At 48.4% G+C, this 16469-nt stretch overlaps 1 protein-coding gene across 15 annotated transcripts in view; it reads right to left on the bottom strand.

The window, feature by feature from the left end:
• The window catches only part of FNBP1 (formin binding protein 1), an 85319-nt gene extending 75683 nt beyond the window's left edge, over nucleotides 1-9636 (bottom strand). For 8 of the 15 annotated variants that reach the window (XM_040406111.1, XM_040406107.1, XM_040406106.1 and 5 more), the window contains exon 1: nucleotides 9357-9636. In XM_040406111.1, coding sequence (XP_040262045.1) covers nucleotides 9357-9380 — 24 coding nt within the window. In that variant the 5' untranslated portion in view covers nucleotides 9381-9636. The remainder of the gene's footprint in view (nucleotides 1-9356) is intronic. The other 7 variants (XM_040406108.1, XM_040406116.1, XM_040406117.1 and 4 more) reach the window with 1 other exon arrangement.
• Between the last annotated feature and the right edge of the window lie 6833 nt (nucleotides 9637-16469).

The raw sequence follows: 16469 nt of genomic DNA, 5'->3' as shown, positions 1-16469 counted from the left end.
AGAGGAGTGGGTATATTAGGTACCTATATAATGGGGGGGCATTATATCCAGTGCACTGACATATTAGCGAGCGTATAACACACAGTGTCCTGTATACTGTGTTCCTCCTGTGATGTGTGGCAGACGGTGGGGGAGGGGGTATTAAGGACACAGCGTCTGCCCCCGGGATTATTCGCTAATCATCAGAGGAAACAGATCTGTGTATTGTATTACTTACAGGTCAAGTACACGCAGAGGGGCAGACGTATCCCCACTGTACCCCAATGGCTGGACATGGAGTATAATCCCATCATCTCTAGTCCCAGATCTATAGAATATAATGCCAGACCTGCAGTGTAGACTGACACACAGGCAGAACAGTTCTAGAAAGGCAGCAGGTGAGGAGTACAGGGAAGCTGGGTGACACCTCCTATGGGCGCTGTAAGAGATGGACATCACGTGGTAGGAAACGCTTCAGAAACCCGCCAACTACATAACTGTAGTGGCTCCAAGACACAGCATGGGCGGCACTACAGTCATGTGACCTCCGAGCACCACTCCCACAATGCACTGTGCTCTGGTAACAGAAATCCAGCAGAAGTCTTGCTTTAGGCATGACTGGAGAACAAACATCATATAACCCAAAATAAATCGAAGACGACGTAAAAGATCCTCAGGGTCCGTTATAGAAAGCGGGAGGTGCCGTGTGCAGGGGCGAAGCAGTACAGGCCTTTGGAGGGAAACAAGAGTGTTGCCATTCACTGACCACAAGCAGAGATGGTGAAAAAATGTGAGAAACTGAACAACGTCCATAGAAGCCTATACAGAGAGACTGAAGCTTGATACCCAGCGTGCACCACAGCGTCGCTACATTATAAAGCAACCCCTGGAGTGATGCATCATGGGGGGTTCAGATAATACACCAACGCTCAGGGACCCAGCAAAATCAGGAGAATACAATCTATTGCCCCCTGTTATCAGCCATTTCAGGGGAGAGGATGACTGTAGGACAAGAGAATACAGTCTATTGCCCCCTGTTATCAGCCATGTCAGGGGGGAGGATGACTGTAGGACAGGAGAATACAGTCTATTGCTCCTGTTATCAGCCATTTCAGGGGAGAGGATGACTGTAGGACAGGAGAATACAGTCTATTGCCCCCTGTTATCAGCCATTTCAGGGGAGAGGATGACTGTAGGACAGGAGAATACAGTCTATTGCCCCCTGTTATCAGACATTTCAGAGGAGAGGATGACTGTAGGACAGGAGAATACAATCTATTGCTCCCCGTTATCAGCCATTTCAGGGGAGATGATGACTGTAGGACAGGAGAATACAGTCTATTGTCCCCCGTTATCAGCCATTTCAGGGGAGAGGATGACTGTAGGACAGGAGAACACAGTCTATTGCCCCCTGTTATCAGACATTTCAGGGGAGAGGATGACTGTAGGACAGGAGAATACAGTCTATTGCTCCCTGTTATCAGCCATTTCAGGGGAGAGGATGACTGTAGGACAGGAGAATACAGTCTATTGCTCCCTGTTATCAGCCATTTCAGGGGAGAGGATGACTGTAGGACAGGAGAATACAGTCTATTGCCCCCTGTTATCAGCCATTTCAGGGGAGAGGATAACTGTAGGACAGGAGAATACAGTCTATTGCTCCCTGTTATCAGCCATTTCAGGGGAGAGGATGACTGTAGGACAGGAGAATACAGTCTATTGCCCCCTGTTATCAGCCATTTCAGGGGAGAGGATGACTGTAGGACAGGAGAATACAGTCTATTGCCCCCTGTTATCAGCCATTTCAGGGGAGAGGACGACTGTAGGACAGGAGAATACAGTCTATTGCCCCCTGTTATCAGCCATTTCAGGGGAGAGGACGACTGTAGGACAGGAGAATACAGTCTATTGCCCCCTGTTATCAGCCATTTCAGGGGAGAGGACGACTGTAGGACAGGAGAATACAGTCTATTGCCCCCTGTTATCAGCCATTTCAGGGGAGAGGACGACTGTAGGACAGGAGAATACAGTCTATTGCCCCCTGTTATCAGCCATTTCAGGGGAGAGGACGACTGTAGGACAGGAGAATACAGTCTATTGCCCCCTGTTATCAGCCATTTCAGGAGAGAGGATGACTGTAGGACAGGAGAATACAGTCTATTGCCCCCTGTTATCAGCCATTTCAGGGGGGAGGATGACTGTAGGACAGGAGAATACAGTCTATTGCCCCCTGTTATCAGCCATTTCAGGGGAGAGGATGACTGTAGGACAGGAGAATACAGTCTATTGCCCCCTGTTATCAGCCATTTCAGGGGAGAGGATGACTGTAGGACAGAAGAATACAGTCTATTGCTCCCTGTTATCAGACATTTCAGGGGAGAGGATGACTGTAGGACAGAAGAATACAGTCTATTGCCCCCTGTTATCAGCCATTTCAGGGGGGAGGATGACTGTAGGACAGGAGAATACAGTCTATTGCCCCCTGTTATCAGCCATTTCAGGGGAGAGGATGACTGTAGGACAGGAGAATACAATCTATTGCCCCCTGTTATCAGACATTTCAGGGGAGAGGATGACTGTAGGACAGGAGAATACAGTCTATTGCCCCCTGTTATCAGCCATTTCAGGGGAGAGGATGACTGTAGGACAGGAGAATACAATCTATTGCCCCCTGTTATCAGCCATTTCAGGGGAGAGGATGATTGTAGGACAGGAGAATACAATCTATTGCCCCCTGTTATCAGCCATTTCAGGGGAGAGGATGACTGTAGGACAGGAGAATACAATCTATTGCCCCCTGTTATCAGCCATTTCAGGGGAGAGGATGATTGTAGGACAGGAGAATACAATCTATTGCCCCCTGTTATCAGCCATTTCAGGGGAGAGGATGATTGTAGGACAGGAGAATACAGTCTATTGCCCCCTGTTATCAGCCATTTCAGGGGAGAGGATGACTGTAGGACAGGAGAATACAGTCTATTGCCCCCTGTTACCAGCCATTTCAGGGGAGAGGATGACTGTAGGACAGGAGAATACAGTCTATTGCCCCCTGTTATCAGCCATTTCAGGGGAGAGGATGACTGTAGGACAGGAGAATACAGTCTATTGCCCCCCGTTATCAGACATTTCAGGGGAGAGGATGACTGTAGGACAGGAGAATATAGTCTATTGCCCACTGTTATCAGCCATTTCAGGGGAGAGGATGACTGTAGGACAGGAGAATACAATCTATTGACCCCTGTTATCAGCCATTTCAGAGGAGAGGATGACTGTAGGACAGGAGAATACAGTCTATTGCCCCCTGTTATCAGCCATTTCAGGGGAGAGGATGACTGTAGGACAGGAGAATACAGTCTATTGCCCCCTGTTACCAGCCATTTCAGGGGAGAGGATGACTGTAGGACAGGAGAATACAGTCTATTGCCCCCTGTTATCAGCCATTTCAGGGGAGAGGATGACTGTAGGACAGGAGAATACAGTCTATTGCCCCTGTTATCAGCCATTTCAGGGGAGAGGATGACTGTAGGACAGGAGAATACAGTCTATTGCCCCCTGTTATCAGACAGACCTCTTTATGCAGTGATTGGTCCATGTAGTCAGATAAGCTGGGCGACATCACAAATAACTAGCATTGCACAGACTTGTCATTCTTGCAGCCATAAGTGTTGTCACCCAGCTTTCCCAGGTACAGATAGAAGTGAGGAACCTCTGCCTAAAGCTTTCACTAACTTTCCAGAAGACATAAGAGAAGTGCGGGGTGTTCCTGGCAGCGTCACGGGGCGAGTGCTGTGCAGCCTGAATTACGACACATCCTTCTGCAAGTCTCCAGCACACAGAGCAGAAGGCGGCGGCTGAGGGCCCCCCGCAGGAGCCATCACTGGGGGTCCCACCAATCAGATGGAAAATGTATTAATTATCAGGATGGAACGTGCCATGCAGCAGCAATCACCCCGCATGAGCGTACAGTAATGGCACATCCCAGCAATATTGCAGATATGCACACAATAAGGAAAATCCCTTTAATTCCCGTTAAAGGGACGGCTGTAACTTCCTCTACAATGCGAGTCTTCTGGCCGGCAGCCATTATTTGAAGATGGCTATAAACAAGTAAAATCAAACAAACAGAACCCATCCGGACAAGCCCAGCCGCGCGATCTCAGCACGACTGTACCGCGGCCAACACAAGAATCCCAGGACAGCTACACTGCTCAGCAGATACCTCTGATGGCTGCATATCATCTCCAGGTCAGGTATATATAAACATATCCTCTGATTTACTTCCCTTGTAGAAATCTTATACTCCAGTCACATCCAGAGCTGCAACTGATTATCTGGAAAGAACAGACAATTGGGATCTCCTCACAAGAAGCGGATGTCAATGGGCAACTTTAGTGCCAGGCCTATAACGTGACGCCTAGAAGATGCTCTGAATAGACACTGAACCAGCAGCGAAGACTGGACCGTGAGAAGTAAAAACTGAATTGTGAACGCAGCTTTGGATGTGAATGGAGTAGATGATTCAAGAACAGTAAAGCAGGGAGCAGCAGCACTGAGACAGGCGGTTTAGTCCTGAGAGTAATAAGGGGCTGCCCGCGGCGGACAGCCCCTCTCTACATGACCTTTAGGAATGGAGGGGATCCTCAGTTCTGGAAACCCCTCCATTAGTCAGTGCAGAGAGATGCCACAAAGTGAGTCTGCCCCTCCCCCACATCAGACACCGTCCAATAGGAATCCATTATACAACATTGTATCAAACAGCAAATTATAGAAAATTCAAATAGAAGCGATTACAAGAGACCAGAAGATACAAAGTGACGATCCCCCCCAATACCGCACATGACAGCGCACTGCAATCTGCGCGCCTCAACCACTGAGTGACTACCCCTCCCAACCAGCCGCTGTCATTGCATGCTGGAGGTTGTAGTCTGCTGGAGAGTCACAGGTTGCAGAGTATTGCTCTATGATAACGCCGGAGCACCCCCACCGGAGCCAGACCCCGAGACATGGGGCAGCGGAGGCCCTGACAACCCCCGATACACACCGACACCAGGGATACACGACCACACTCGTACATACATTCGGGGGACCCCACAGCCGCTGTCTCGGGCCTCAGCCTATGTTTCCTATAGGGCCCTGTGTCAGTGTGAGGTCAGACCTTTCTACAGGGAGGAGAGGCACTTACCTCTGTACATGGACCTTGTATACAGTAGACACTGGCTGTATACAGATAATACACCTGGACTGTACTTCGGGTGACAAAGTATACACCTGGCTGTATACAGGGGTATATAGTGATGTCCCCGGTGCTGTATACAGGGGTATATAGTGATGTCCTGTATGTACCCGGTGCTGTATACAGGGGTATATAGTGATGTCCCCGGTGCTGTATACAGGGGTATATAGTGATGTCCCCGGTGCTGTATACAGGGGTATATAGTGATGTCCCCGGTGCTGTATACAGGGGTATATAGTGATGTCCTGTATGTACCCGGTGCTGTATACAGGGGTATATAGTGATGTCCCCGGTGCTGTATACAGGGGTATATAGTGATGTCCCCGGTGCTGTATACAGGGGTATATAGTGATGTCCCCGGTGCTGTATACAGGGGTATATAGTGATGTCCCCGGTGCTGTATACAGGGGTATATAGTGATGTCCCCGGTGCTGTATACAGGGGTATATAGTGATGTCCCCGGTGCTGTATACAGGGGTATATAGTGATGTCCCCGGTGCTGTATACAGGGGTATATAGTGATGTCCCCGGTGCTGTATACAGGGGTATATAGTGATGTCCCCGGTGCTGTATACAGGAGTATATAGTGATGTCCCCGGTGCTGTATACAGGGGTATATAGTGATGTCCCCGATGCTGTATACAGGGGTATATAGTGATGTCCCCGGTGCTGTATACAGGGGTATATAGTGATGTACCCGGTGCTGTATACAGGGGTATATAGTGATGTACCCGGTGCTGTATACAGGGGTATATAGTGATGTACCCGGTGCTGTATACAGGGGTATATAGTGATGTCCCCGGTGCTGTATACAGGGGTATATAGTGATGTCCCCGGTGCTGTATACAGGGGTATATAGTGATGTACCCGGTGCTGTATACAGGGGTATATAGTGATGTCCCCGGTGCTGTATACAGGGGTATATAGTGATGTCCCCGATGCTGTATACAGGGGGATATAGTGATGTCCCCGGTGCTGTATACAGGGGTATATAGTAATGTCCCGGTGCTGTATACAGGGGTATATAGTGATGTCCCCGGTGCTGTATACAGGGGTATATAGTGATGTCCCCGGTGCTGTATACAGGGGTATATAGTGATGTCCCCGGTGCTGTATACAGGGGTATATAGTGATGTCCCCGGTGCTGTATACAGGGGTATATACTGATGTCCCCGGTGCTGTATACAGGGGTATATACTGATGTCCCCGGTGCTGTATACAGGGGTATATAGTGATGTCCCCGGTGCTGTATACAGGGGTATATAGTGATGTCCTGTATGTACCCGGTGCTGTATACAGGGGTATATAGTGATGTCCCCGGTGCTGTATACAGGGGTATATAGTGATGTCCTGTATGTACCCGGTGCTGTATACAGGGGTATATAGTGATGTCTCCGGTGCTGTATACAGGGGTATATAGTGATGTCCCCGGTGCTGTATACAGGGGTATATAGTGATGTCCCCGGTGCTGTATACAGGGGGATATAGTGATGTCCCCGGTGCTGTAAACAGGGGTATATAGTGATGTCCTGGATATACCCGGTGCTGTATACAGGGGGATATAGTGATGTCCCTGGTGCTGTATACAGGGGTATATAGTGATGTACCCGGTGCTGTATACAGGGGTATATAGTGATGTCCCCGATGCTGTATACAGGGGGATATAGTGATGTCCCCGGTGCTGTATACAGGGGTATATAGTGATGTCCCCGGTGCTGTATACAGGGGTATATAGTGATGTCCCCGGTGCTGTATACAGGGGTATATAGTGATGTCCCCGGTGCTGTATACAGGGGTATATAGTGATGTCCTGTATGTACCCGGTGCTGTATACAGGGGTATATAGTGATGTCCCCGGTGCTGTATACAGGGGTATATAGTGATGTCCTGTATGTACCCGGTGCTGTATACAGGGGTATATAGTGATGTCTCCGGTGCTGTATACAGGGGTATATAGTGATGTCCCCGGTGCTGTATACAGGGGTATATAGTGATGTCCCCGGTGCTGTATACAGGGGTATATAGTGATGTCCCCGGTGCTGTATACAGGGGGATATAGTGATGTCCCCGGTGCTGTATACAGGGGGATATAGTGATGTCCCCGGTGCTGTATACAGGGGTATATAGTGATGTCCCCGGTGCTGTATACAGAGGTATATAGTGATGTCCCCGGTGCTGTATACAGGGTATATAGTGATGTACCCGGTGCTGTATACAGGGGTATATAGTGATGTCCCCGGTGCTGTATACAGGGGTATATAGTGATGTCCCCGGTGCTGTATACAGGGGTATATAGTGATGTCCTGTATGTACCCGGTGCTGTATACAGGGGTATATAGTGATGTCCCCGGTGCTGTATACAGGGGTATATAGTGATGTCCCCGGTGCTGTATACAGGGGTATATAGTGATGTACCCGGTGCTGTATACAGGGGTATATAGTGATGTCCCCGGTGCTGTATACAGGGGTATATAGTGATGTCCCCGATGCTGTATACAGGGGTATATAGTGATGTACCCGGTGCTGTATACAGGGGTATATAGTGATGTCCCCGGTGCTGTATACAGGGGTATATAGTGATGTCCCCGATGCTGTATACACAGGATGCATAGAGAACCCATAGGTGTAAAGAGTGCTATGTGGGGGTATACAGGGTATATACAGATATATAGTGCTATGTGGGGGTATACAGGGTATATACAGATATATAGTGCTATGTGGGGGTATACAGGGTATATACAGACGTGTGATGCTATATGGAGGTATATACAGATATATAGTGCTATGTGGGGGCACACAGGGTATATACAGACGTGTGATGCTATATGGAGGTATATACAGATATATAGTGCTATGTGGGGGTACACAGGGTATATACAGACGTGTGATGCTATATGGAGGTATATACAGATATATAGTGCTATATGGGGGCACACAGGGTATATACAGACGTGTGATGCTATATGGAGGTATATACAGATATATAGTGCTATGTGGGGGTACACAGGGCATATACAGACGTGTGATGGTATATGGAGGTATATATAGTGCTATGTGGGGGCACACAGGGTATATACAGACGTGTGATGCTATATGGAGGTATATATAGTGTTATGTGGGGGCACACAGGGTATATACAGACGTGTGATGCTATATGGAGGTATATATAGTGCTATGTGGGGGTATACAGGGTATATACAGATATATAGTGCTATGTGGGGGTACACAGGGTATATACAGACGTGTGATGCTATATGGAGGTATATATAGTGCTATGTGGGGGCACACAGGGCATATACAGACGTGTGATGCTATATGGAGGTATATATAGTGCTATATGGGGGCACACAGGGTATATACAGACGTGTGATGCTATATGGAGGTATATATAGTGCTATATGGGGGTACACAGGGCATATACAGACGTGTGATGCTATATGGAGGTATATATAGTGCTATGTGGGGGCACACAGGGCATATACAGACGTGTGATGCTATATGGAGGTATATATAGTGCTATGTGGGGGCACACAGGGCATATACAGACGTGTGATGCTATATGGAGGTATATATAGTGCTATGTGGGGGTATACAGACGTGTGATGCTATATGGAGGTATATATAGTGCTATGTGGGGGTACACAGGGTATATACAGACGTGTGATGCTATATGGAGGTATATACAGATATATAGTGCTATGTGGGGGCACACAGGACATATACAGACGTGTGATGCTATATGGAGGTATATATAGTGCTATATGGGGGCACACAGGGCATATACAGACGTGTGATGCTATATGGAGGTATATATAGTGATATGTGGGGGTACACAGGGCATATACAGACGTGTGATGGTATATGGAGGTATATATAGTGCTATATGGGGGCACACAGGCTGTAAACAGGGTATATACAGACGTGTGATGCTATATGATGGTATATACAGATATATAGTGCTATGTGGGGGCACACAGGGCATATACAGACGTGTGATGCTATATGGAGGTATATATAGTGCTATATGGGGGCACACAGGCTGTAAACAGGGTATATACAGACGTGTGATGGTATTTGAGGGTATATACACACATGTACAGCAGTATACGGGGCAGTATCTGGTCACATACGGACGGTCACTCACCCACAGCTCCGTGCCCCAGCTCATGGTGATCCTGGGGCGGCGGGGACCGTCGTCCGCTTAGTGCCGCAGGATAACGGGCTGTCTCCCGGGGAGGCGTGTCTTCGTGGATGCCCGAGCCGCTCCTCTCCGGTGCCCCCGCTCCCTCCTGACACAGTCGGGTGTATTTCCGGGCGTCGGGTGTCTCTCCGGGCGTCCCCCCCCCTTGAAGAGCGGAGAAGCGGGAACGCGGCCAGTGCGGGAGGAACCGCGGGAGCGCGCACCCTCAGAGATGCGCGTTCTGTTCATGGGCGGGGCCTACAGCTGCGCTCTGCGATAACAGGCTCCGCCCCCTGTTACCTCAGTGGTGGCAACGGGCAGGAGGCGTTACGGACCGCGTCTTTTCCAAGATAACAGGCTCCACCCACGGCTAATTTGTACAGGGGCGGAGCCTAGCAGGCGGAGTCAGATTTGACAGCTCGGGAGCGCGGATCTCATAGTCTAACGGTTTATCAGGGAGCTCCGAAAGGGGGTGGAGTCTGAAAGTCTCAGGGGCGGGACTATATGTGTGCTGTGAGCTGCTGGGGCGACCCCTGGTGGTCACAAACGGTATAGCCGCAGGTAGTAATAGACGAGGGGTCTCCCGGCCTGCTGCCCCGGATCACATGGCTGTGTGCAGCTGCAGAAGATAAAAAGGCGCACCGCAGGGTCATAACTTTTGAATAAAATAATAAGATATTTTCAAAAATGGAGGCTCACCTTGTGGAGTTGTGCAAAATGTAGGCACAACTCTAGTGTAGGCGCGTCAGGGGGGGCTTGTGTCCCCTTGTAACGGATGGGGTGCAGGTACTTCTGATCAGGGATGGCCGGAGAATCAGCAAAAGAGAAGGTCCCGCCGCGCAAAAAACACCCAGAGGTTTGGTTAAGATCCAGTTTTATTAGGTAAGTGGTACAACGCGTTTCGGGGATAGAAAACGCCTTTTTCAGGTACAAATTACTTATGGTTATTGGTATTAATAAAAGGCGGATTTATTCACAAGAAACAGCGGCCATCTCCGGTGGTGGGGTGTGGGGCACATTACTGAAGATGTGACACCTACCGAACCACTAGACCTGTACCCCCTTCGCGGCAGCAGCGCCCCCTGATGGCAGGGTAACGGCCTGGCCACACCTAGGAACATGACAAGGGTCATCATCTGTGGTATCGCTGGAGGCCGCACTGATCCGTGCGCGGTACGAACCGGCGAGGACATCCACGTGGATTCATCCCTGTAGTTTTGCTCTTTACCAGCCGTGGCGGGAGCCGGGCTGTAGTCTATGGAATGCTGTTTGCTTGCAGGGCAGTCCTGGATACTGATGAGCTGTGGGTCCCTGTCACCCTGGTGTCACAGACGTTCCCGCGACAGGCGGCAGGAGATCGGTGAGACTGGCAGCACGTGGTTTGATGTGACATGTTTTCTGTTTGGATCAGATGACGTCCGTGTTGTTTCTGGTGCCTGCCTCACCTTCTATCCCCAGTTGTGGCTATTAGGGTCATTTAACCGTCTCTATTTATTGCTGTTTCTCCCACAATGCTGTGCGGTTTATAGCTTCTGTTGGAGTTGTGGATAGCTGGGTCCCTGGTGCTGCCATAGCCACTTGAAGTTAAGTGTTTTCTTTCCCTTTTGTATTTTGTTTGGGTTATTTTGTGTGTTGCATTTCCCTGTCATTTGTATTAAGGCCTGAGGGAGACTCCTGCTCGTCCTCCCTTTTGGAGGCACAGGTTGTCTCAGTCCTGACATTAGTACCAGGGTCCTATAGGGTGAGTTAGGCCGGTAAGTTTAACATCTGTTGTGGGTAAACTGTTTGAAGGTTTTCTGAGAGATGCTATGTTAGAGCATCTTATGGGAAATAAGCAAATAACGCCATATCAGCATGGCTTCGTGAGGGATCGGTCATGTCAAACTAATTTAATCAGTTTCTATGAGGAGGTAAGTACTAGACTTGACAGCGGCAAATCAATGGATGTCGTGTATCTGGACTTCTCCAAAGCATTTGACACTGTACCTCATAAAAGGTTAGTATATAAAATGAGAATGCTCGGACTCGGAGAAAACGTCTGTAAGTGGGTAAGTAACTGGCTCAATGATAGAAAACAGAGGGTGGTTATTAACGGTACATACTCAGATTGGGTCACTGTCACTAGTGGGGTACCTCAGGGGTCAGTATTGGGCCCTATTCTCTTCAATATATTTATTAATGATCTTGTAGAAGGCTTGCATAGTAAAATATCAATTTTCGCAGATGACACTAAACTGTGTAAAGTAATTAACACTGAAGAGGACAGTATACCGTATATATATACTACAGAGGACAGTATACTGCTACAGAGGGATCTGGATAGATTGGAGGCTTGGGCAGATAAGTGGCAGATGAGGTTTAACACTGAGAAATGTAAAGTTATGCACATGGGAAGGAATAATGCAAGTCACCCGTACATACTAAATGGTAAAACACTCGGTAACACTGACATGGAAAAGGATCTAGGAATTTTAATAAACAGCAAACTAAGCTGCAAAAAACAGTGTCAGGCAGCGGCTGCCAAGGCCAATAAGATAATGGGTTGCATCAAAAGGGGCATAGATGCCCGTGATGAGAACATATTCCTACTACTTTACAAATCACTGGTCAGACCACACATGGAGGACTGTGTACAGTTCTGGGCTCCTGTAAACAAGGCAGACATAGCAGAGCTGGAGAGGGTCCAGAGGAGGGCAACTAAAGTAATAACTGGAATGGGGCAACTACAGTACCCTGAAAGATTATCAAAATTAGGGTTATTCACGTTAGAAAAAAGACGACTGAGGGGAGATCTAATTACTATGTATAAATATATCAGGGGGCAGTACAGAGATCTATCCCATCATCTATTTATCCCCAGGACTGTGACTGTGACGAGGGGACATCCTCTGCGTTTGGAGGAAAGAAGGTTTGTACACAAACATAGAAAAGGGTTCTTTACGGTAAGAGCAGTGAGACTATGGAACTCTCTGCCTGAGGAGGTGGTGATGGTGAGTACAATAAAGGAATTCAAGAGGGGCCTGGATGTATTTCTGGAGTGTAATAATATTACAGGCTATAGCTACTAGAGAGGGGTCGTTGATCCAGGGAGTTATTCTGATTGCCTGATTGGAGTCGGGAAAAAATTTTTTATTCCCCTAAAGTGAGGAAAATTGGCTTCTACCTCACAGGGTTTTTTTTGCCTTCCTCTGGATCAACTTGTAGGATGACAGGCCGAACTGGATGGACAAATGTCTTTTTTCGGCCTTATGTACTATGTTACTATGTTATGTACTATGTTACTAGATATTCCTGTGTATGAACTCAACCAACCTCTGGGTTCTGTTCATACTTGCAGTCAGTCAGGGCTTTGATTAGGGTTTTATTAGGAGGTGTCCATCTTGCCTTCTCCTTGCGCTGACTGGCAGCCTTCTCTCTGCGCTGACTGGCAGCCTTCTCCCTGCGCTGACTGGCAGCCTTCTCTCTGCGCTGACTGGCAGCCTTCTCTCTGCGCTGACTGGCAGCCTTCTCCCTGCGCTGACTGGCAGCCTTCTCCCTGTGCTGACTGGCAGCCTTCTCCCTGCGCTGACTGGCAGCCTTCTCCCTGCGCTGACTGGCAGCCTTCTCTCTGCGCTGACTGGCAGCCTTCTCTCTGCGCTGACTGGCAGCCTTCTCTCTGCGCTGACTGGCAGCCTTCTCTCTGCGCTGACTGGCAGCCTTCTCCCTGCGCTGACTGGCAGCCTTCTCCCTGTGCTGACTGGCAGCCTTCTCCCTGCGCTGACTGGCAGCGTTCTCTCTGCGCTGACTGGCAGCCTTCTCCCTGCGCTGACTGGCAGCCTTCTCCCTGCGCTGACTGGCAGCCTTCTCTCTGCGCTGACTGGCAGCCTTCTCTCTGCGCTGACTGGCAGCCTTCTCTCTGCGCTGACTGGCAGCCTTCTCCCTGCGCTGACTGGCAGCCTTCTCTCTGCGCTGACTGGCAGCCTTCTCTCTGCGCTGACTGGCAGCCTTCTCTCTGCGCTGACTGGCAGCCTTCTCCCTGCGCTGACTGGCAGCCTTCTCCCTGCTCTGACTGGCAGCCTTCTCTCTGCGCTGACTGGCAGCCTTCTCTCTGCGCTGACTGGCAGCCTTCTCTCTGCGCTGACTGGCAGCCTTCTCTCTGCGCTGACTGGCAGCCTTCTCCCTGCGCTGACTGGCAGCCTTCTCCCTGCTCTGACTGGCAGCCTTCTCTCTGCGCTGACTGGCAGCCTTCTCTCTGCGCTGACTGGCAGCCTTCTCCTTGCGCTGACTGGCAGCCTTCTCTCTGCGCTGACTGTTTTGATTAAACACTTATTATGTGTTTTCTTTTACAAATTGTCATGTGATTTGCACTTGCACTTTATTTACCCGCCTAGACCACTTGAATAGGTATATATACATATATGTATTTAGGGACCCACATTGAAGGGTTATTTCTCCTCTCCTTTGCTTATATATATAAGCTTGCACTTGCACTTTATATTTGACGAGATTATTTGTACTCTTACCAATAGTGGGTATCCCTTCAACATATATTTTACATGGTAACTTTGCCTGACTGGCAGCCTTCTCCCTGCGCTGACTGGCAGCCTTCTCCCTGCGCTGACTGGCAGCGTTCTCTCTGCGCTGACTGGCAGCCGTCTCCCTGCGCTGACTGGCAGCCTTTTCCCTGCGCTGACTGGCAGCCTTCTCTCTGCGCTGACTGGCAGCCTTCTCTCTGCGCTGACTGGCAGCCTTCTCTCTGCGCTGACTGGCAGCCTTCTCTCTGCGCTGACTGGCAGCCTTCTCTCTGCGCTGACTGGCAGCCTTCTCCCTGCGCTGACTGGCAGCCTTCTCCCTGTGCTGACTGGCAGCCTTCTCCCTGTGCTGACTGGCAGCCTTCTCCCTGCTCTGACTGGCAGCCTTCTCCCTGCTCTGACTGGCAGCCTTCTCCCTGCGCTGACTGGCAGCCTTCTCTCTGCGCTGACTGGCAGCCTTCTCTCTGCGCTGACTGGCAGCCTTCTCCCTGCTCTGACTGGCCGCCTTCTCCCTGCTCTGACTGGCAGCCTTCTCCCTGTGCTGACTGGCAGCCTTCTCCCTGCTCTGACTGGCAGCCTTCTCCCTGCGCTGACTGGCAGCCTTCTCTCTGCGCTGACTGGCAGCCTTCTCTCTGCGCTGACTGGCAGCCTTCTCCCTGCTCTGACTGGCAGCCTTCTCCCTCTGCTGATTGGCAGGGAGAGATTCATTGCCAAAGAGAGTAAAGCTAACCTTAAAATGTTTTTCAATTATATAAATGGTAAAAAGTATAAATTTGAAGGTGTCGGCCCTTTAAAGAGTAATGAGGGGGGAGTCGCAGAGAGCGACGAGGAGAAAGCAAAGCTGTTAAATATTTTTTTCTCCAATGTATTCACTGAGGAAAATAAACTGTCAGATGAAATGCAGAATGTAAAAGAAAATTCCCCATTAAAAGTGCCCTGTCTGACCCAGGAAGAAGTACAACAGCGACTTAAAAAGATCAAAATAGACAAATCGCCAGGACCGGATGGCATACACCCCCGTATCCTAAGGGAATTAAGTTATGTTATAGCCAGACCCTTATTTCTGATATTTGCGGACTCTATACTGACAGGGAATGTCCCACAGGATTGGCGCATGGCAAATGTGGTGCCAATATTCAAAAAGGGTCCAAAAGCAGAGCCTGGAAACTATAGGCCGGTAAGTGTAACATCTGTTGTGGGTAAACAGTTTGCAGGTTTTCTGAGAGATGCTATGTTAGAGCATCTTATGGGAAATAAGCAAATAACGCCATATCAGCATGGCTTCATGAGGGATCGGTCATGTCAAACTAATTTAATCAGTTTCTATGAGAAGGTAAGTTCTAGACTTGACAGCGGCGAATCAATGGATGTCGTATATCTGGACTTCTCCAAAGCATCTGACACTGTACCTCATAAAAGGTTAGTATATAAAATAAGAATATATACTGTATATATATATAAATATATATATATATATATAAATAGGACAGTATACTGTATGTATATATATATATATATATATATACAGTACAGACCAAAAGTTTGGACGCACCTTCTCATTCAAAGAGTTTTCTTTATTTTCATGACTATGAAGGCATCAAAACTATGAATTAACACATGTGGAATTATATTCATAACAAACAAGTGTGAAACAACTGAAAATATGTCCTATTCTAGGATCTTCAAAGTAGCCACCTTTTGCTTTGATTACTGCTTTGCACACTCTTGGCATTCTCTTGATGAGCTTCAAGAGGTAGTCCCCTGAAATGGTCTTCCAACAGTCTTGAAGGAGTTCCCAGAGATGCTTAGCACTTGTTGCCCCTTTTGCCTTCACTCTGCTGTCCAGCTCACCCCAAACCATCTCGATTGGGTTCAGGTCCGGTGACTGTGGAGGCCAGGTCATCTGGCACAGCACCCCATCACTCTCCTTCATGGTCAAATAGCCCTTACTTTCAAAGTTTGCCCAATTTTTCGGCTGACTGACTGACCTTCACTTCTTAAAGTAATGATGGCCACTCGTTTTTCTTTACTTAGCTGCTTTTTTCTTGCCATAATACAAATTCTAACAGTCTATTCAGTAGGACTATCAGCTGTGTATCCACCTGACTTCTCCTCAACGCAACTGATGGTCCCAACCCCATTTATAAGGCAAGAAATCCCACTTATTAAACCTGCCAGGGCACACCTGTGAAGTGAAGACCATTTCAGGGGACTACCTCTTGGAGCTCATCAAGAGAATGCCAAGAGTGTGCAAAGCAGTAATCAAAGCAAAAGCTGGCTACTTTGAAGAACCCAGAATATGACATATTTTCAGTTGTTTCACACTTGTTTGTTATGTATATAATTCCACATGTGTTAATTCATAGTTTTGATGCCTTCATAGTCATGAAAATAAAGAAAACTCTTTGAATGAGAAGGTGTGTCCAAACTTTTGGTCTGTACTGTATATTCTACAGAGGACAGTATATTGTATATATACTACAGAGGACAGTATACTGTATATATACTACAGAGGACAGTATACTGTATATATACTACAGAGGACAGTATACTATATGTATATATA

The sequence above is a fragment of the Bufo bufo genome, chromosome 8 (assembly GCF_905171765.1).
Source record: "Bufo bufo chromosome 8, aBufBuf1.1, whole genome shotgun sequence".
NCBI classification, from domain to species: Eukaryota; Metazoa; Chordata; class Amphibia; order Anura; family Bufonidae; genus Bufo; species Bufo bufo.
This window is presented reverse-complemented; position numbering and strand designations above follow the sequence as displayed.